The sequence below is a fragment of the Arvicola amphibius genome, chromosome 1 (assembly GCF_903992535.2).
Source record: "Arvicola amphibius chromosome 1, mArvAmp1.2, whole genome shotgun sequence".
NCBI classification, from domain to species: Eukaryota; Metazoa; Chordata; class Mammalia; order Rodentia; family Cricetidae; genus Arvicola; species Arvicola amphibius.
The window spans coordinates 122,541,143-122,564,005 of record NC_052047.1 but is presented as its reverse complement, the minus strand read 5'-3'; the positions used below and the strand labels follow the sequence as shown (position 1 = coordinate 122,564,005).

Here is a 22,863-nt window from a genome sequence, read left to right as displayed (position 1 = left end):
GCTAGTAAAACAAAACCACAACTAATGGGAACAGAAGAGGTGAAACTGTATTTAAAGAGGGCACAATCCCAGACATCCATATACCTACAAACAACCAGAACTAGCAAACAAAGAGACACAATGGGCAAGATCAACATATAATAATTGTTTATATATATATATATACATACATATAAAGTAGTGTAAAAAATCCAAAACCAAAATTGACAATTTCATTCTTGGCATCATCCAAAACCAATAAAATCTGAAGGATAAATAAGTTAAGTAAAGAAATAAGAGACTACCACAGTGAAAATTTTCGAGCTCTATTGAAAGAACCTGAAGACTATCAAAATAAAACATAAGACACATAAATTGTAACCTTTTATATTGTTTTAAGATAGCAACAATATCTTAATTTGCCACTATAGTCCAATCCCAATTGCAGTGTCCATTTTTGCAAAAAAGCTGAACCTCAGGATCACACTGAACCACACAGCCCTTTGTTAGTTCTAAACAATCTTGAAAACAATAACAAAGGTGGATGACTCACACTGGCAGATTTTAACATTTATAACATTGTTATAATAACAAAATGGTATCATACTGGATCAAGGACATACAGGATTGAGACTGAGAATCAATAAAAAAAAACCCATACATTTTTTTTTTGTTTTTCATCTACAGTGCCAAGGCCATATTCAATAGGAAGTAAATAATTTCTTCAAAACATGGTACTGGAGTATGAGAGTATCTATACAAAAGCAAGAGGGCAGACGACTACCTCATGCTACATAAAGAACTAGTTCAAAGTAATAAACGAACCAAGTACAAAAGTAAAAAGCCTCTCAACTCTTAGGAGAAAGTAAAAAGACAAATCTTTACGATATTGTATTTTACAATGATTCCTAAAAAGGATATGAAATATATAAACAATTAGATAAAAATCAGTTCATCAAAACTAAGAACTTTTGAGTGTTGAAGACTATAATGAGTAAAAGGACAATTTATAGAATGGGAGAGAATATTTGCAAATCATATATGAAAGAAGGGTTTAGGGTATCAGATACATAAAAAGCAAACAACAGTTACCGAATGGGCACAGAACCTGCATTTATGTCTCTAAACAAGATATACAAAGACCAATAGGCACATAAATATCATACCTATGATTAGTTATCAGGAAATTCAATTAAGTGTCACATAAAACCTATGAGGATAACTTCTATAAAAAGAAGTATAAGTGAAAGAATAGAACCTTAGTACTTTATGAGTGAGTGTGTGTGTGGGGGGGGGGGGCAACAAAAATATATGCTCTGATAGTTTCCAAAACCTTGAACACAGAAGTGCCATAAGAACTAGTAGTTACATCACTAGCTACATATTCAAAATAATTAAAAATAGTCATATTTACCATAGATAAGAGATAAAAACTATATGTCCTCCAGTGAGATATGGAATATCATACAGCCATAATACAGGATGAGTAAATATCAGTTCATACTACATCATGGATAAACCTAAAAAACTACTTAAAGAAGCACCCACAAATAATTGTGATTGAATTTTTATAAAACATTCTGAATATATAAACTCATAGAAAAATTAAGCAAATTATAGATGCCTGAAATATAAAAAATGGAGATTACTTCTTTATAGGTCATGGTTTTAGTTCTTGGGGATGAAAAACTATGAGTAGAGAGGTCATGGTTGCATATTATCACTGTACACTGTAAATATACCAAGTATTAGAGACTTTATTTAAAAATTGATAATTTTATGTCATACGTATTTCACTAAAAAAGTGAAGACTTCTAAGAACTAGGAAACAGTTTCTCTATACTCTACATGAAGAACAAAACTGCAATGTATTTTTTAGTTATAAAACATGACATTTTTTTAGTCAAATTATCTACAATTTTAATCTCTAGTATTTATGCAAAAACTGTTAGAGAGTAGTTTTCAAGGTAGAAAAACAGAAGTGAATTTTTGGAAAGTGCATGTGGAGCCATGACTCATCACACTTGGCCAGAGTATCTTGGTTGTGCATCACCCAGTCATTATAAGGAAATTTGAAGGAAAAGAAGTAAGCACTTTTCTACCTTGCGCAAATAATGGTCAGCCCCATGAAAGGGACCAAGTGGTGAAACTAAAATACAGGAATTACTTAGTTCTCTCTTTCCTAGAATCTGAAAAAACATCACACATTAATTTGGTGTGGGTTTCCTTTGTTTCCCTACCTTCTAATCTAAGGGACTGCACTGTCTGATTACAGAGAGGTCATTGCCCTTACAGTTGGAAAAGTTTCCGTGTTTTGTCCACACATGTTATGCAACTATATACAGGGGAATGGATAGTGTGTCAATACTAGTGCTGTATAGATTAGGTTGATCTGAATTTGACTTTTTAATTTGATTACACCATTTATGAAATAGGTTTACAAGGACCATAATCTTGTAAGGATTTAACAGCAGTGTTAAAACTTACCATAAAGGGAGGTAGGAGGATCTCAGAGAGTTGAAGGAGGGGAAACCATAATCAGACTATATTGCATGAAAATAATTATTTTCAGTAAAAGAAAAACAGAAAAAAAAACTTACCATAAGGAAAAAGTACCATGGTTGAGGCACACCATACTGCCCAGGAAAGACAGTTTCTACATACCAGGTAACAAGGCTGTATAACAAAGCATCAAGCAAAAGCATTCCAAACATATAGCCAAAGAGGAGGTTATCCTCAAGACTGGCTGGTGTCCAAAGGTTATGCCATTTAACACCTATCTCTGAAATGAAAAGGAGACACTGGGCATGATGAAATCTTTGTGACTTGGCATTTTGTATTATGGATTACCTATCTGCTGATAACTCTTAGCAACTGTGTCACTACAGAAAATAATGGATGCATCTCCCCCCCTTTTCAAAACCTTTAAGAACAATTAAGAATGATTAAAATGAAATAAGTGAAAGAAACAAAAGAACAGCAAAGAAAAAGTAGACTTAACAGAATCTCTCTTGTTACTTTCCCCTCAAGTTAATTTCCCACAGAACCAAGAACAAGAATGTCCAAATGTGTAAAATATATTCAACAGCGCTGAAGATGGACTGCCTACCAATCGTGAGACAAAAACAAGGAGTTTAGCTTAGCATGGATGGAAGGACCAAAAGGAAGTTACCAAAAGGGAAAAAATGCTTTTTCTTTCCTGCCTCTATAACAGGAAAGGAATTAGGTTTGCAAAGAACCCTGCTTCAAAAGGCAAGAGTTAAAAAGGATAACACCTCATTAAGTTAATCTGTTTTTAACTCTGGCCTCTTCCCCCCTCCCCCTCAAAACTTCCTTGAACACTGTATTTTCTTTAAAGAAAGGGTGGTAATATGAGAAACATATTCTGTGGAATCAAAATGATTATCAAAACTTAATCCATTTTGAGAGGTAATAAACAATAAATTAGAAATCACAAAAAACAGGAGTCTAAATATACATACACCACAGAAAACTTCCTGTAAGCTAAAAAGTCCTCCTGCCTCAAACAAAATAGAGAGAAAAGAGACAATAACTAATGTAAAATTGGTAAATCTGATATAAACAAGTGATTTGGAAACTAAAAGGTTGTGCTCTTCTACAATAAACCAATGGAAATATGACACCTAGATGAAATAATGTGGGTTGTTGATACTTCCTGCAAAATAAGAATCATAGAAGTATTTACAAATAAACAACATACACATTCCTCTGATAGTCTTCTTATTGGAAAGTTTTTATTCACAGATGAGAAAATTAAGTATTCTTATTTTTACATTACTGGCAAATAGAACGAACATTTCACTAAGTCCTGATTGTAGCACCATTAGTAAAAACCCAGAGACAGATACTGGGGTTCAACCTGAAGGTCAGAAAAGCAAAACAGCCAGCCACTGACTGGCTCTTATCTCTACCTCAGTACTAAATGGCGATTCTGCCTCCAGGAAGCTCAGAATGAGACTGTGTGTCAGAGCGGTCTCCTTACGTTTTATATTTCTCGTTAGGGCTGGGATTTAAAGCCTGCACCACTACTGCCCAGTTTCTATGTTTCTATGGCAAGTAGTGTGGCTACTAGGATTAAAGGTATGTGTCACCACTGCCTGGTCTATAAGGCTGACCAGTGGGATTGTTTTACACTCCAATCTTCAGGCAAGCTTTATTTATTAAAATACAAATGAAATACCACTATACCTGATAACAGTTTTCATAGAACTTAATGAAATTGATCCTAAAATTCAGATTTCAAGTAATCTGAATGACTACAGATTAGCAAGATATACAATACTAACACATTAACAATTTGTATATGGCTGGAATGTGGCTGTCACCTTTAATCCCAACACTATGGAAGCATAGTCAAGTAGATTTCTATGAGTTTGAGACCAGCCTAGTTTACATTGTAAGTTCTAGGCCAGCCAGGGCTAAACAGTGAGATTCTATGTCAAACAAAACAAAACAAAACCCAAACCAACAACAAAAACCCCAAACTAGTATCAAGTTATAAAATTCTGTGACATTGATATTAAAAACTCTAAAAATCAGTATGTTATAATTGGAGTTATCTGTTTAATAGTTACTGTAATGTAAATAAAATATAAGCTATAAGTACTTTATAAGACAGTACTTTTATAGGCTAGACATTTAAAAATAATCTATAGTCTTGCTATGTTGTACAGGATGATCTCAAACTCTTGGACTCAAGTTCCAGCTCAGCTTCCAAAGTAATTGGGATATAGTCATTATCTCCTTGCCTCACATAGGTTAGCATTTTGGCAATTAGGAATTTTTTTCAGATTAATATGCACATATGACCATATACACATAAATTGCTATGGATAACAGGAAGAACCATAAGCCACCTAAACACATATGGAAAAGGAAGTGGTTGATTCAACTTATTATGATGCAATACTGAACAATGTTACAAAAATAATAAAAGTACATCCTTGAATGGAGAAAAGTTCAAGGTTTTTTTTTAGAGAATAAAAATAATAAAAGTTCTCAAAAGATTTACATAAAAAAGTTCTCACATAAAAAGGAGATGGGACAATTTGAACTTTAGATTTTTCTTTTCTTTAAAACATTTTGTTCATTGGTAATTTCATACACAAATACATACATTTAGGATATATCTACCCCTTGTGCCCCACTCTAACTCACTCATCCTGACTTCCTCCCTATCCCTTTTTCAATTTTACGTCTACTTTTCTTTTCTAACCCTTGAATCCAATTAGTGCTGTCCATACATGCATGTGTGTAGGGCACCATCAAGCTTGGGCAACTTATCATGGGCTATAGTGCTGAAGAAAATTGATATTTTCCCTTTGCCTATTAACTGCCAATAGCTTTACATCTGGGTGTGGGAGCTTTAGATTTCTCATATTTTACATAACCACCTATATAATAAACACATTTGGGAAAAATATAACATTTTCCTACCTTCTTATTTCCTGTGTACCCAGTTTCCTAAGAATTAAATCAATAAATACCAATACTCACCTTTTATTTCCAACTTGATTAAAAGATTAATCCCCAGTGCCAATGCAACATTTGCGCTCAGACAGGCAGTCACCTTGGTAGTAAGGTCCAACGTTCCATAGTTTTCAGAGATGAAATTATAGGGAAAGAAACTGGCAAAAAACAGGAGGTTTCCAGCAGAAGCAGCTACATGAGCTTCAAATAAGAAACTGCAATTATCTTTCTATACTACAACAGAGTACTAACGATGTTGAATATTAATAAGATTGTTTCCAAAAATTTACTGTTTCCAGTCTTACCTATAAAACAAGACAGAATAACTGAGCATGTAGATAACAGATAACTGATAAGCCCATAAGCATGGGATTTTGTTATGTTGAACCTGCTCTTTTCTGAAGAGAAATGGGGGGGGGAGGTGTGGGTTTGGGGGAGAGAGGAGGTGGAGGAAAACTGGGAGAAGCGGAGGGAGGGGAAACTGATCAGGATGTAGTGAAGGAGAGAAGAATTAAAAATAAAAGAGAAATAAATTCTCATCAAAATATTAATAGACATAAAATCAGTGTTATGAAGAAAGTAATGGAAAACCCAATAAAACTGCAAGACACTACTTCCTAACATCAATTTAGACAAAGCAGCAGCCTACAAAATGGGAAAAGATTTTTACCAACTACACATACCATTGATAGTGACTATCCAAAATATATAAAGAACTCAAAAAACTAGACATCAAGAAAATAACCTGATAAAAAATGGGGTACAAATCTAAGTATAATTCTCAAAAGAGTAACCTCAAAATAGCTCAGAAACACTTCAAATAATGTTCAAATAATATTCAACATCTATAGCCCTCAGGGAATTGTGATTACATTTTTTTTTTTTGCAAATTGTGGGTATTTGTTTATTTTTGTCAATTTTCAGTGTGTAATAAAACTGTTTTCATTTTGTTAGCCAGTATTTAAAGTTTTAGCCTTCTTCCAGTTGATATGCCAAGGCAATAAATTATGCATAGTACTACTAAAAACCTGTCAAAATGGCTAAGATCAATAACACAAGTGACAGCTCATGTTAGCAAGGATGTGAAGTAGGGGAACACTCATCCATTGCTGGTGGGAGTGCAAGCTTGTACAGACACTATGGAAATCAGTACAGCAGTTCCTCAAAAACCTGGGAATAGATTTACCTCAAGATTCAGCTGCACCACTCAAGGCATATACCCAAAGGATATATCACAAGGACACTTGCTCAACCATGTTCACTGTTGCTCTGTTAATAAACTGGAAACAACCTAGATGTCCCTCAACAGATGAATGGATTAAGAAATTGTGGTACATTCACATAATGGAGTATTACTTTCAGCTATTAAAAATGAAATTTGCAGATAATCAGAAGGAATTAGAAAATACCATCCTGAGTGAGGAAACTCAGATCCAGAAAGTCAAAAATGGTATGTATTTGCTTTTATGTAGATGTTAGCAATAAGTCATTGATAAGCAACTAAATCCACAGAGCAACAGAGTTAGGTATAGAGTAAGGAAGTAGAGGTTACAGATAGATCTCTTTAGGAAAAAGGAAATAGAATAACTACGGGTTGCGGGGGGACTGTAATGGGAGGATCAAGTGGAAAGGGGTAACGGGAGGAAGGAGGGAATATGAGGAAAGACAGCTAAAATTAAGGGCCATTTGAGGGGTAGTATGAAAACTTAATTCAATGGAAACTTCCTAAAATGTATACATACATGAAGGTTATCTAAATGAAATCCTCAAATAATGGGAGGACGGGCCCCAACTGGACATCTCTTGTCACCAAACAAAGCTTCTAGTGCCAGGATTGGATTACATCTAATTGAATTATTGCCTAAATGGGTCCCATGAGAACCCTCAAACAACCCAGGCTGTTCCAAGATCATAGGTTTTTCTTTATAAACTGACAGCAAGGCCCCATGACTGAAGACAATACCTACATAACCCACTGAACAGCAGAAGTCGAGCTGGTGCCTCCATAGCACCTTCACCCCTACATGCTAGTATCTTTGGTACAGGAAGATACTCTGCAGGCTGCCAAAGGAGAAATGTAAATACCAAAATGTAAAAGCCCTTTCATCTGCAATGGTATCCCGACTGCAAATATGCTAGTGCAATGGTGACACAAAGCTTGTGGGAGTAACCAACCAGTATCTGATGTGACTTAAGGCTCACTCCAGGAGATGGAAACAATTCTTGACACTGGGTGACCAAGAATCTGAGGCCAGGGGGATCTAAGGTAAAACCAAACATTACTGTTATAAAAAAAAGCAGCAAAATAATGACTTTTAATGACATTCTGTGCTGCTCATTGATTAGTGCTTTGCTCTGTCATATTCAGAGAAGCTTCCTCCTGTTTCTGGGAGGAACAAATGCAGAGACCCACAGCCAAACATTTTGCAAAGAACGAGAGACCTTTGAACTCAGCCCTAAATGGGATATATCTATCAAATCTTTCCTCTAAGGGCTCAGGAAACCCTGTGGAAGAGGAGGGAGAAAGAGTGTAGGAGCCCTATAGGGGATGGAAGACACCAAGAAAACAATGCACTCTCAATCAACATGATCGACACACAGTAAACACACAGACTGAGGCAGCATGCACAGGACCTACATGGGTCTGCACCAGATGGAGCCCTAGACCTAAAAGGGAAAGTTGACACCTTGGCCTTATGCCATACAGCAGCTCTGAATGCTTGGGATAAGACTGAATAATCAGAAATGAAGAATGAGCCATTCACTAAAATTATACAAGGCCCAAAAGAAGACCTCACTGTTTTTTGTTTTGTTTTGTTTTGTCTTTTAACAAAGATTGACTTCAGTTGTAAATAGAATGATACCAGAGTTAGAAATCAGACGAATAATAATTGAATCTTTGGCTTTTGGAAATGATAACTCAGAATATTAAAGGGTGATCTGGCCTTTAAAAGAAAGATCAGCACCCACAGATGAATGGATTAGAAATACAGCTGGTATTGGATCTCATGCTTATGATACATAGATAATAGAAATGACGTCTAAGAATTTTAAGAAAAAACAAAAGGTTAGATGTTTTAATTATGGTAAACCAATAATTGCACCAAAGTCTTGGCATCCAAATTGGCCTCTTAGTGAGATCAACGTTAAGCTTTCAGGGATTGGAACTTTATCTCAAGTAAAATGAAATGTAAGATGGGTCAAATGTATAGGGATAGAAGGACAGAGAGGAAAATTAAAGCCATCTGTGGCTAACATAGCAATGAATTTATGGGGATGTGAATTGTGACAGCAATGGAATATCCAGATTAACATTACTCCAATCTCAGAAACAAACAATAAGCTAACATATATTTCTGAGAAAAATATTAAAAGGTAGTATAAAAATAGTCACTGATCATTCAGGTTGTACATAAACAGGACACAACAGCTGCTGATCTTTCAGAAGTAGCAATAACCTTACCTTTAAAATGGTTAATTGACAAACCTGTCTAGTAGGGATAATGACTTTTGACATCATAAAAATTAAAAGCACTAGAACAGCTGGTTCAGGAGCAGTTAAAGGCTCAAAAATATCAATGAATCAAACAGTCTTTATAATTTTCCTGTATTTGTCATTAAAAAGAAATCTGAAAAATGGAGAACAGTAACAGATTTAAGAGCTATTATTAAGGTGATTCAGTCAATGGGCTCTTTACAGTCTGGAATTCCCTTGCCTTCTCTACTACCCAAAGGATGGTTTATTATAGTGATTGATTTAAAAGACTTCATGTTTTACTATACCTTTGCAAGTACAGGATAGAGAAAGTATCTCACTTATAATAAGTCTCAGCCTGTTAAAAGATATCAATAGAAAGTCTATCCAAAAGCAATGTTAAACAGCCCACCTTGTGTCAATATTTTGTACAGCAGCCATAGAAAATAATTTGTATTCAGTTTCCTCAATCTATAATTTACCATATGAATGATATCTTACTATTTGATTCATATGTAGACACCTTAGAGAAAAAATTTGAAGAAGTTAAAAAAATTTGCCTTGCTGAGGATTAGAAATTGTTCTTTGTATTTTAAAAAATACAAAGAGAGATTCTATTAATTACTTAGGACTTAAGACAGGTTTACAAAAAAATTAACCACAGAAAGTTCAAATCAGGAGAGATCAATTATAAACTCTTAATGATCTTAAAAAATTGCTGGGAGGTACTAACTGGATGTGACCTACAACTGGATCAACAACTCAAGAACTAAGTAATTTGTTTGAATCATTACAAGGACTTAAATAGTCCAAGAAAATTATCAGATGAGGCTGAAAGAGAATTGGCTCTGGTAGAAAAATTACAGGATGCATATGTGGATCATTTGGATCCAGAGCTTGATTTGTATTCTGATCATTTTACCTTCTATGCATTATCCTACAGGAATTCTAATGCAGAGAGAGATAATATCTTTGAATGTATATATATATATATATATATATATATTACCACAAAACAGAGTAAAAAATTAAAAACCTATGTAGAAAAAGTTTGAATTGATTATGAAAGGAAAATTAAGACTTTATCAATTAGTAGGTATAGACCCAGCAGAAATTGTGGTACCTTTTACTAATGCTTAAATTTCCTTACTATGAACAGAAAATGAACATTGAAAAAGAGCTTGGAGTAAGATTTTGGGAGATATTAGCAACAAATATCCCAAAAGAAGAGACTTCAATTCATAAAGAGAACTAATCGAATCCTTCTTCATATTATATGGGGAACACCAATTTCTAAACCCCCTACATTCTATATTGATGCAAAAAATGAGGAAAGGCAGGATAAAAGTGAGGGAAAATTAAAGCAAAATGGTTCAGAGTCTTTATGAATCTGGTCAAAAGTCAGAATTTTATGCTCTTCTCGGGATATTATTAGATTTTCAAAACCTCCTCATATAGTTACTTACTCTCCATATGCAGAAAGAGTTGTTTTATATATTGAAACTGTTGAACTTATTCCAGATGATGCAGAATTAACTTTGTTATTTATTCAATTACAAGAAATAATCAGAAATAGAAATTGTCTCTTATATATAATACATATCAGATCCCACATGGGCCTAGCAGGCCCTCTAGCACAAGGTAATGATGAAATTTATCAGTTATTGGTAGGAAATATGCTAGAAGCCTTAGAATTTCATAAGAAACACCATTTCAATAGCAAGGGTTTACAAAAACATTTTTCCATCACTTGACAACAAGCCAAAGAAATTATAAGGAAATGTCCTACTTGTTATTTGTATAACCAAATTCCACTACCTGAAAGAAGTAACACAGACCGCTTAGGACAATTTCAAGGTGGCAAGCTGAGGTGCTCTTATGCATTACTCCAGCCAGGACTTCAGATAAGTCCCACACTTTCCCATTACACAGGGAATGACAACAAATGATACAGCTAGCTCTCTTGGGACTTACTATTTCAATTTTCTCAAGTTCCCCTAGTGATGCTGACATCCCCAGACACCAGGAAGTAATTTTAAGAACACAACACCCATATTCCCAAGAGGTGGGGTGGGTGGTTTTTGGTCATTCAGTGGGTTATGGACATTTGTTATCATTTGGGTGGGGGTTGGTTACAAGTTGTTATTGGGAATGGTAAGGAAAAAAGCTGAACAAAGAAGAATAGATTCAGGGACCGCATTCTGAAAAGAACAAAGGGGATACAGAAATGATAGGATAAAGGGGTAGATTATTGAATCTACTTTTAAACCCAAAGTAGTTTAACTACTAGTCTTAAATATTTTAAATTGGTATGGATTTTTGTATAATGATACAAATTAGAGGTATTTTTGTTATACTGTACATGCTTCTAAGATTTTTTTGTATATTGATACAAATTTAAGGTTATTTTTGTTAGAACTTACTGTGCATATATTTCTTTTTTTATAATTTCTATAGAAAATTTTATTCAACATACATTTTCCAGCAAAAAGGCAATATACAGAAGAGTTGGTGTACACTGCTGCTACAGAAACAAATGGAAGTACTGGGGAGGGAGGTAAAAGAAGTATGACTTGCTGATTCTATTTGCACTCAAAACTAGACACGCAGCTGGCAATAGCTCCAACAAGAGGACAAAGAGAGGACTCAAAGTTACACACAGAGTATCCAAGTTGACCAAGTTCACTTGCACTCACCCATCAGAAAATAACCTTCTCCCAGGGGCAAATTGTACAGGTTTCATTCATTAAATATACAATTTCATTTTGCTTTGCAGCTCATTTAAGAATGTAATGTAAATTTCTAGTCCTTGAAAGTTATTATTACAAACTATTTAGGATAATGAAGAACTGCAGGTTAGTAGTTAGTCACAATCAAACTTGTAGTCATTTTAGGTATGTTTTTAAGGTCAAACATATTTTAGATAGGTAGGCCATCTTCAAATACTTCAGAAATCTATACAGAATATGGCTTTAAAATGTTTTAAAAAAATATAAGGTTCGTTTTTAATGACAACGAGACTTGTCTGCTCCTAGAAGCACCAATATACTTCAGAGAAGATGACAGGCACAAAAAAATTCCATATGGAATTTACTTTCTTTGTGGCAAAAGTTAGCTATGGGGCAAGACATTTTCCTTGCTTCAACTGCAGACAATGTGTTGTCCAGGTTGGACAGCCAGGACACAAAAGAAACCATGTAACTTTGCTAAGACAAGGCAGGACAAAATTCCTGCTTCACAGAAAGGTCTGTCAGTTGCTGTAGGCCTGCAGGCTAAATATGGATGCCCCAACTGTGTAGATGGGTGACTGTCCAGGCAGCCAGCTATGTCTGTCATTTTTTAGTTTTCGAAGTTGTTTGCTTTTCACTTCCCATTTACTTAGGTAATATTATATATTTCTCAGGTCTCTGATGCAGTTGAAGACTAGATCATTATAGTTTTTCTTATTACCAAATTCAGAAAAGAAACTCACAAAAAGGTGCAAAATGTGTAAGTTTGAGAGACATAAAAGATAGTTCTGGGTTGGTAATATAAGTTAGGATAGAAAATGAATTAGGTACAACAGTTTGAACTCACCAAGATAGGATAGATAATGCAGTATTTTCTCTGAATTTACCAAAGGCAAATGGACTGAACAGTAGTTAATGTGATTTTTACCATATATATTTGTATATAGCTATTGTACTTACTGAATATAGTTTTACTATGTCAGAGTTAAAACTTTCCCTTTTTATTTAGATAAAGGGGGGCATGGTATAAGATATTTTTATTGATAATAAAGTTTGATTTGAATCATAAGGTGACCAAAATTAACCACAGAGGTTTTGGAGGAAAGGGGAAAGAGTAAGGCATGGCTCAGAGAGGATCTCATTCCTTTTGGAAGAAGGAACAGAAGAGCTAGGAGGTCACTGGTGACTTCTCCACAGCTTCTCTGATCATTCACTTTCTGTCAATTTTTAATTGATAAAGAATAATTAGATAAACGTTTCAACGAAGTTTTAAAAAATCATATCCTAAATAAACATGTTAGACACAGTGATACTCCATCAAGACTATGTTTTATAATTTTGGTATTCAGAAGATTAACACTTAGGGTATTACTGATATAGTGAATTTAAGTCTCTCACTATTTTGATTCTTCTGCTACTAGATATACTATCTTAATACCTCTACTTCCTTTCATTTCCTGTGAGTTGTTTAAATATATTTCTATAGAATGTTTAATTTGACCATTTTGGTGTGATTTGAAGACACCTATTATTCTTAAGTGAGTTTTCACGAAGAACCACTTACTAGAGTCTTGTCATATGGCAAGTGCTTGCTTTCAGTAGCAATTTAAATAAACTTCTACAGGAAGCATTGTTTAGTTCTAATGTCACCATTTTATATCTTCTTTATATGTACACTGGAGCACATTCATTCTTAATGCTCTCTCTAACTCCTGTCAAATTGTTTCATGTATAATTCCCTTTGTATGTTACAATGCAAGGCAGTGTTTCTAGTTAGCCAGAGAGAACTGCAAATACAGACTTACTTTTACTGAAGAGAGTGCTAACCATAAAGGCAAAGCATATAGACGCGATGGCATAACATGTAAGAAAGACAAAGATGAAACTACTGTCACTGTATCGCAAGACTGGCTCCTCTGCAATCTACAATAAAACAATCATGACATCAGATCAGGTAACACTATAACTAGCGCCATGTAAACACAGGAGAGAAACAAAAGTATGGCCCCTAGTTAAACAGACCATCCCACTTATCTGGCGAGATTCAAAAGGCAGGAAGTTAAGACTTGCCAAGAGACTCAGCAGCATCTGAGTTTTCTAGTAGGACCAGAAAAAAGAAACAAAAGAAACAACCAAACAAACAAAAAACATTTTATTCTACTGTAAACCTGGAAACAGTAAGTCCACAGTGTATTTCGCCTTTTACTGGACTGTGTGGTAGATTCAACCCATCCAAACTCACCTGCTTGTTGGAGTAGTCATTTGCCATGTGCACTTATAGAACACTTGAAATAGAGCTGGGATGACTGTGGAACTCAATTTTACTCTTTAAAAGACACCTTAAATTTAAATAAAACTACAACATTGCTAAAATAGATTATGTATTTTCTATTTAAACTTAATGTCAGAATTGGGATGCACAGTAACACAAAACACTAGATTTTGAAAAAAATAAAAAGTAAGAATATAATATTATTTTAGAAATAGTTAGATTGTAAAATAATATTTTGTAAATAGCTGAGTTAAACATTTAAAAGAATGTTACCTGCTTCTTCTTATGTTAAGAAAAAGCATTAATAGGCAGTTTCAATATCACATATGTGGTTACTTTTGTCTGTTGTACAGCGTGACACTAGATACTTGCCTGGATAAAGAGTAATGCACATATCAAGAGTATGATGATGACATAGAAAGGGAAGAACGTCAGGAAATGGCCAGCCCAGATGATCCAATTTCTAAGCCCGATTATGAGCTGGTATTCCTGTAGAACAGGCAACATAAACCAGCATTTCAAATGTCTGCAATTCAGGACGCTTCCACACATCAATATTTGAATTTTTTACTACAAAGGCTATAAAAATGGTCAATATTATCTCTATTTTAAGAATGAGAAAAAATCAAGGCTTAGAAGTCTATCAAAATTAGTAACTAAGGACAATTTTTCAATTTTTCATCTGGGGTTTAGAAAATAAAAAGAATCCAATTATTCCTTTAAAATTTATTTTATGGGCTTTTCACACATCCTTAATAGCATTTATTTCTCGTATACCCTTCTCCTTTTGTAAGTAAAAACTTTGTGTGTGTGTGTGCATGTGGTTTGTACAAAGCTGTTACTTGGGATGACAATGCTCCCAAGGGCTGTAGATTAACTAAGCAAGTCCTCAAGAGCACTAAGAGCACCCATGGGAAACATCCCATTGAGCAGGTTCCCTCCTTCCACTGTGGGATCTGAAGACTGAATTCAGGTCTCCTGGCTTGTGATGTAAACTCTTTTAGCTAATGAATCATTTCACTGGCTTTCAAATTAAATCGCAAAGCACTATGTAAAATAAATGAAAAAGTTATTTAAATAAAAAATTAAAAAATGAAGGGCTGAGGGAAAAAGAAGATAAATCACCCCTATATAAGCTTAATTTCCAGAACAGTAAGAGAAAGGTATCTATGTATCTTTTTCCCTACTGCTATTTGCTTTCGAGATTTTTTTCTGTGCTTTCAGTTTTTAGCAATTTCATTATAATGAGCCAGTGTGTGTGTGTGTGTGTGTGTGTGTGTGTGTGTGTATGCACAGGTGTGTGCACACATGTTTATGCAATATTTATCTTTGAATTCTCTGAGCTTTTTGTGTCTGCACTTTAATGTTATTAATTTTGAAAAATTCCCCCAGTGTTTTTAATTTCTTTTCTCATTTTTTTTTTGGAATCCAATTACATGTGTTACATCATTTGATATTGTTCTATACTTTTTGGGTGATTTCGTCTGGAATTTTACATTTTTCTCTCTACATTTCAGTTTTTGTAATCTCATCTGTCTTGAGATCACTTTTTCTAGTTCTTTCCTCATTTTACTTATCTATGGATAAACCTGTTAAAAGCATCCCTAAGTACTGTTAGGATGTTTTCTTTTGAAAATTTCACTTATGAGAATACATAGGCTATTTTCATTCAGTTCTATAGTGCATTTGATCATGTCCATCTTTACTACACTGCAAGAGTGCACATGTTAATTACAACTACATATGAACTCCATGATGCCAGTGAAACTCAGAAATTAAGATTGCTATAAAAAATTCCCAGGCTGCAGAGATGGCTCAGTAGGCAAAGGGGCTTGTTGCTATGCCTGACAAGCCTAACAACCTGAATGTGATCCCAAATGAGCACGTAGTAGAGAGAATTCACTCTTGCAAACTGTCTGCAGACCTCTATAGATGCCATGGCACATGTGCATGGCATATACACTAAAAATGTGAAAAATACCCACAAACCCCAAGAATTTTAGATAATTCAATACTTACAGTCTTTAGAATATTAAGCACAGTTAAAATACCTGTCTGATATTTCCATCATCTATGCATCTTTAAATGTTTTGAGAATTCCATATATAAATACTGTATTTGCATCATTTTCATCCCCTTCTTCCCCCCTGCAGCTCCTAATGTGTCCAACCCCCAAATTCCTGACTACTTCTTTAATTACTGTTGCCATGCAAGCACACGCATGTACACACACACACACACACACACACACGCCTTCCTGAGTCCATTCAGTTGTTGCTCAGATGTACATGTGTCTAGGGCAGAACACAAGGGACTAGATAACCTTGCAGGAGGCATCTCTCTGGGAAAGAACTGATTCTATCTCAGCAGTCATTTGATTGAATGTGACTCTTCATCTAGGGGTGGGCTTTGTGAAATTTTCCCTGTCTATGTCCAACATCTGTGTCTTTCCTAAGTCTACTACTGATGATCAATTTGTTTCTTTGGACTGTTTTACGATTTGTTGCTTTTTCATTTGTTTAGTAACTTTTTTGTTGTTGTTGAAAACATGAACATTGTGAAAGAAAATGAATATTGGTGCTAATTGTAGTGGCATTTTACTTGTATTTTAATAAATAAATAAAGCTTGCCTGAAGATCAGATCAGATAGTAAAATAGCCCCACTGCTCAGCCCTAAAGACCGTACAGGCAGTGGCAACATACACATTTAATCCCAGTAGCCACACTAGTTTGCCATAGAAACAGGGTGGTGCATGCCTTTAATCCCAGCTCTAGAGAGGATTATAAAATGGGAGAAACAGCTCTCAGGTATAGTCTCAGGCTGAGATTGCCATTTCAGATTGAGGTCAAGGTAAGAGCCAGTGGTTGCTTTTTGGATCTTCAGGTTGAATGCTAATTTCGGTCTCTGATTTTTTATTAATCGTGCATCAGTTAATGGACCAATAGTATTAGGACTTAGGTTAATTTATTCCTGAAGTGAGCTGTATTTGAAATTCATTGCTACTCTAAGTATAAAAAAAACTTCAAGTTCATCTAGTAATATTTTTTGTCCTCCTCGTCTTCAGTTTTCTTCTTTGCTGTTTCCCTGTTAAAGTTTGTCTTTAAAACTCTTCCAGCTTGTGAAGTTGGTATCATCAGGACTCACTCTTTTATATTTGTGTCTCTTGTTGCTTTGCTGGGGTATATGCACTATCCATAAATGATGAATATTTACAATGCAGTAATTAACTTTCCAAAAATATCCATAGCCTGTGTATGTATAATACATACATGCATATGCGCTTTTCTACTCTACCAGAAAGTAAGCCAATATTACCTTCAATCTCTTTTCCTTTTCAAACACAATGGACCGTATGATGGAAAGTACGATGGAAGAGAACATAAGTATGAACATCAAGGGGAAGAAAGGACTGGAGATATAAAGTAATTTATCATGAGGATGAGCTGGGTATGGAAATCTCTGTATGAGAACATTAATTTCATCAAATAGCTTTTTCCCAGCACTGTTTTCATGATACAACATAATGCTCTCATCCAAGGCATACTGTACTGCCAAGAATCCTTCCGTGATATACCCTGTGTGAGAAAATGAATGGTCAAATAAAATAGACTAAGGAGCAACTCAGACATAGGAAGATAAAAATAATACAAATAATCTTCAGCTTGCAATCTACAGAACCTACCATAGATTTGACATAAAATACATTTCTCTGGCTGAATATAATTTGTATCTTATCCAAATTAAAATATTAACATTAATAAAACTGGTAAGCTGCAATCCCCAGTAGTCAGCCAGCAGGTGAGAAATCTGCCTTTAGACTGCACCATCCCCACTGTCACCACCAGTTAGATTCTATTCCCTCAACACCAATTCTACAACCCAGAGAAACCCACCCACCTGATCATCCTTCCAGCGGTCAGCCCTCCCCTGCAATCCCAGCAGACTCCATAGGCACAGGCACAGCCCACTCCATTTGGAAGAACAAGTATGTGACTGGCCTCCCAGCTGGACTGCTCCAACTTCTAGACTCTAAACCCCAGGGCATATCCTGTGCTCACCCACTCCCATCTCACCAACAGTAAAGCATCTGGGCCACGCCCCCAACCCTGGTGGAACCCCACTGCTCTGGTATAGTCCCAAGCAGCCAGTTGACAGGTGAGAAACTTCCCTCCAGGCTGTACCACCACCACTGCCACCCACTGGATTCTGTTGCCCCAAGACCCATTCTGCCACCCAACCCCACCCATCTGATCATCCTCCCCTGAAACCCCAGCAGATTATAAGCACAAACACAACCTACTCCTACTGGAAGAACAACAGACTACATAGGCACTGGCACAATCCATATCAGTAGAAGAACAGATTCTATAGGCACACGTATAGTCAACATCAATCAGAAGAACATGAAGATATGTTGGATTGAGGCACCCAAACCCCCACAAAACCTTACCTTACCTAAAACAACCCTACTAGACCTGAAAATCTGCCAATCACCAGAACCCTAGACCATTCAGGACAAAAGACAATTTTAAAAAGATAAGAAACAAACAAAACATCTATCCAACCAAAACAACACAAGAATCAATACCCATACTTATAATCATCCCAAGCCGAAATGTATAAATACCAGTGTAAAAATACATTCAAAAACAGAAAAGGCAATATGGCAATACCAGAACCCAGTGATCCTACTATAGTAAGACCTGAATATTCCAATACAGCTGAAGCATAAAAGAACTTAAAAGTAACTATGAAGATGATAAAGGCCCTTAAAAAGGAAATGAAAAATTCCCTTCAAGAAATTGAAAAAAAAAACCCCAGAAAATTGGAAGAAATCAATAAATCATTTCAAGAAAGACAAAAACAAACAAACAGGTTAAGGAAATGGATCAAGACTTAAAAACTGAAACAGAATCAATAAAGAAAACACAAACTGGAGGAATTCAGGAAATGGAAAATCTGGGAAAATGAATAGGAACTACAAATGCAAGCATCACCAACAGAATACAAGAGATGGAAGAGAGACTCTCAGGTATTGAAGATATTGTGTCATCCCAGACTCCAACTCCCAGTCTGCCAAGCACTGACCCCTCCCTGGAGAGGGTCAGGACCACTCCCACTGGGTATTTAGGCTGGAGTGAGTGGGGAGAAACACGTGGTTTGGGGTTTGCATGTGCGCTCCCTCTGTCTTTTCCCTGCCATGCTCCCAGTTACCCAGGACCACCCTATTAAACACAAGCATTTACTTTGGTTTAATCTGGTCTGATTGGAATTCTTTGCACCGGTGGAGAGGCTCTGTTAGAAAATATTCCTAACATTTTGGAGGTCCCACCGAGATGGGTTTGTTTTTCCCACAGGTGAAGTGCCACCTTGCTGGAAAATGCCTATCCCCCCCATGTTCTTCACCAGGCAGATTGGCTTTCAGGTGAGTTCCCCTTCTTTTGCTCTATGCCAGTAGGGTTCTCTGCGGTGACCCATGTGCTTTTCGGGCTTTCACTGAAGTCTCAGCCATGCCGAAAGCCTGATCCATGCTACAAAAGCCAAGCCTTTTGCTGAGATGGGACTTGGGTGTCAGGAGAGGTCTCTCATCTACTTCTCATGCACCCCTGTTCGGGACTCAAGGGTTTTGTTTGGTGGACACATTGCAACAGGCTTGAGCCACATAGGCATGAGCTTCCAGTGGGTCCTTACAATTCCAGGCTGATTATTCAAACGTCCTTAAGCCGCCTTTTACAAAAAAATTCTTTTAAATTGGGGCTATCCAACCTAAATTATCCAAACGCTCCAAAAGTCCATGGTGCCTAGATACGTGCCCCCTCTCTTTCTCTGCTCATTCGCAGCCAGCGCTCTTGTTCTGCCCCATTCCACCTCCACTGATCCATGTGGTTTGTTCCGCCCTCCCCACTTCTGCCTCTCCTTAGTCAGTGGGGCTTCTACTGCGCCCAGAGGCACAGCAGCTCTTTTCACATTCCAGATTGAGGGATCTAAACCCGACTCCCTTTCCATTGGAGGAGGACAGCAGAGGCCTAATTGTGCTGGAATTTATAGGTTGGTCAGCTGACACAGGTTTCCAAAAGTGTCCTATTTGTCTATTAGAATGATGTGGTCACAATATATCTGCGTGAGTATGTGGATTTATATTTCTGTGTGCATGTGTGCTTCCAGATTACAACTCTGGAAAAATACAAACATGTGGGTAGCCACCATTTTAACCTCACCACCATGTTTGGTAAGAGTTTCCACATGTGCTAGTATTCTACTAGCATTGGTAAACTGTAACTAATTGGATAAAATACACATCTAAATTTAGCTTATATGCCCAGTTTAAAATAATAGGTAATGGTACCTGGTTCTCAAGTGCCTTTACAGATCTGAGTGCATGGCATTTTAACAAGAGCCTCTAACACAGACATGCAGCTTCCTCTGCATCCTTCAGCTCCTCCAAGAAGACAGAAGACCTTTTGCCTCCAGGTCTTGCTTTTGGGTTTGGCATAGCCATCCACACAGCCAAAGCCGCCTTTACCTCTTTAGCTTTCTGGATGCTTCACCGGGAAATTGATCTTCTCATCCTGCCAAGCCAGGAAGACTAAATCTTCCCCCAACAAGAAAAACCTTTGGGCTTCTTGTACTCAGCAGCTAATGGCAAGCACTGCTTCTAAGACTGGCATTCTCCAAGAACTAAGGAGAGGAGTTGGGATTGCCTGCATAGCTAAAAAGCTGTCTCATTTTTGCTCATTTATCCCTCCCAGATCTGTCTAATGGCATTTGACAACCTAGGTACTGTTAACTTATTACTTCATCCATGACATTTAATAATGTTTCCTGCTAAAATACAAACAGGTGTGCCTAACAGGTTTCCAGCGTATCTTAAAAATCCAGGGTTCTCAATTACTTTAATTGTCTTAACCAAAGCAATAGTTTTTTTTTTTTTTTTTTTTTTTTTTTTTTTTTTTTTTTTTTTTTTTTTTTTGCTATGACACCAAGCTATAAATCTGTTTCTACAGGTTCCTGGAAAAGTTCTACTGCTGTATCAAAATCAGGTCTGGTAAAAAAAAAAATTAACAGTCTCCAGAGCCTTTTGCTAACCCCAGCCAGTTTCAAACATATTTTGTAGGACACTTCTGCTGCCTGGGCCAAGACTAACCTACAAAGCACTGCCCAGACAATGCCATAAGACCTGTACCAGCTCCTGGGACTTCACCATTGGTACCAACTCTCCTAGATGAAGGACACCTACCGACTAAAATCTGGTTGTATCTGATACACCTGAGCCTTACCTGTCCAACCAGGGCACTTCCCTGTTCCATTCTTTCTGGCAGTTAATGCATAGGACCAGTAATAACAATATTTTTTTCCTCCTAGCCACCTGCCTTATCTTCTCCCACAAAAAGCAGCTGCATGATGACTCCAGGATGACAGTAAAACCAGATGCTGCCCCAGCCACACTTCTCGCTGAGCGTGAGTACGCCAACTCTCATCTCTCCCCTCTCCTACGTCGCCCCTTGCCTGCAGGAAGTAGCCAGACTTGAGCCAACACCCGTTTATCCAAAGAGAGCCTAAAATGTTGGTCTTAAATATCACCTCAGCTCCTTGTCACACCCCTATATCCAAAGAGTCTGGAATGTAATATTGAGTTGGGGGTTTCTCCCCAGCCTGCCAAGTGCTTGGACTCTAATTCCCAGCCTGCCAGGTACTTGGACTCCAACTCCCAGTCTGCCAAGCGTTGACCCCTCCCACAGGGTATTTAGGCAGTGCCTAGAAAAGGAACATGTGGTTTTGGGTTTGTGTGTGCACTTGCTCCCTCTGTCTTCCCCCTGCCATGCTCCCAGCCACCCAGGACATTTAATTTGGCTTAATGTGGTCTGATTGGAATTCTTTGCACCAGTGGAGAGGCTCTGTTAGAAAATATTCTTAGCACCTATCAAAAGTAATCTACAGATTCAATACAATCCTATCAAAATTCCAACACAATTTGTCACAGATATTGAAAGGACAAATTTTTAGCTTCATGTGGAAACATAAAATGCATATAACTAAAACAATTGTGAATGATAAAAGAATTGGTAGAGTTATCGCCATCCTTGATTACTACAGAGCTATAGTAACAAAAAACAGCATGGTATTGGCACAAATAACAGACATGTTGATCAATGGAGTTGAATTGAAGACCTGGACATAAATTTACATACTTATGAACACCTGATTTTTGATAAAGAAGCCAGAAACATACCTTGAAAAAAAGACAATATCTTCAACAAATGGTGCTGGTCAAACATAGATGGCTGTATGTAGAAGAATCCAAACAGGTTCAAACTTATTACCTGTACAAGACTCAACTTTAAAGAGATCAAAGACTTCACCTGACAGAAGAGTAGGGTCGCCTTGAGTACCTGGGCACAGGACATGACTTTTCTGAACAGAACACTATTTATGCAGGCAATAAGATCAACAGTTAATAAACAGGACCTCATAAAAGTGAAAAGCTTTGGCACAGCAAAGGACACCATCATTTGGACAAAAGCAGCAAACTAAGAATGGGAATTTTTTTTTTTTTTTTTTTTTTTTTTTTTTTTTTACCAATTACACATCCAGTAACAAAAGAGGCTAGGTATAGAGTAAGAAAGTAGAGTGTACAGATAAATCTCATTAAGAAAGAGAAATAGAATAGGTAAGTTCTGGAAGGATGTGGGTTCTAGGATGGGAGGATCAAGTGGGGAAGGAGAGGGAAAAGGGGAATGAGGAAGGGAATATGGGCAGAGACAGCTAAAGTTAAGGGTCATTTGAGGGATAGCAGAAACTTCATAAAATATACACATATATGAAAGTGATTTAAATGAAATCACCAAATAATGTGGAGACAGAGCCCCAGCTGGACGTCTGTTTTCACCAACTGAAGTGTTCAGTGCTGGGAGTGAGT

General features: G+C 36.6%; 1 protein-coding gene across 1 annotated transcript in view; it reads right to left on the bottom strand.

Annotated features, from left to right (window-relative positions):
• Positions 1–22,863, bottom strand: part of LOC119825643 (phospholipid-transporting ATPase ABCA3-like) — a 115,694-nt gene that overhangs the window by 80,741 nt on the left and 12,090 nt on the right. The window contains exons 5-9 of the mRNA XM_038346672.1: positions 17,262–17,521; positions 14,314–14,434; positions 13,479–13,589; positions 5,497–5,670; positions 2,580–2,761 (exon numbers count right to left, since the gene is read on the bottom strand). Coding sequence (XP_038202600.1) covers positions 2,580–2,761; positions 5,497–5,670; positions 13,479–13,589; positions 14,314–14,434; positions 17,262–17,521 — 848 coding nt within the window. The remainder of the gene's footprint in view (positions 1–2,579; positions 2,762–5,496; positions 5,671–13,478; positions 13,590–14,313; positions 14,435–17,261; positions 17,522–22,863) is intronic.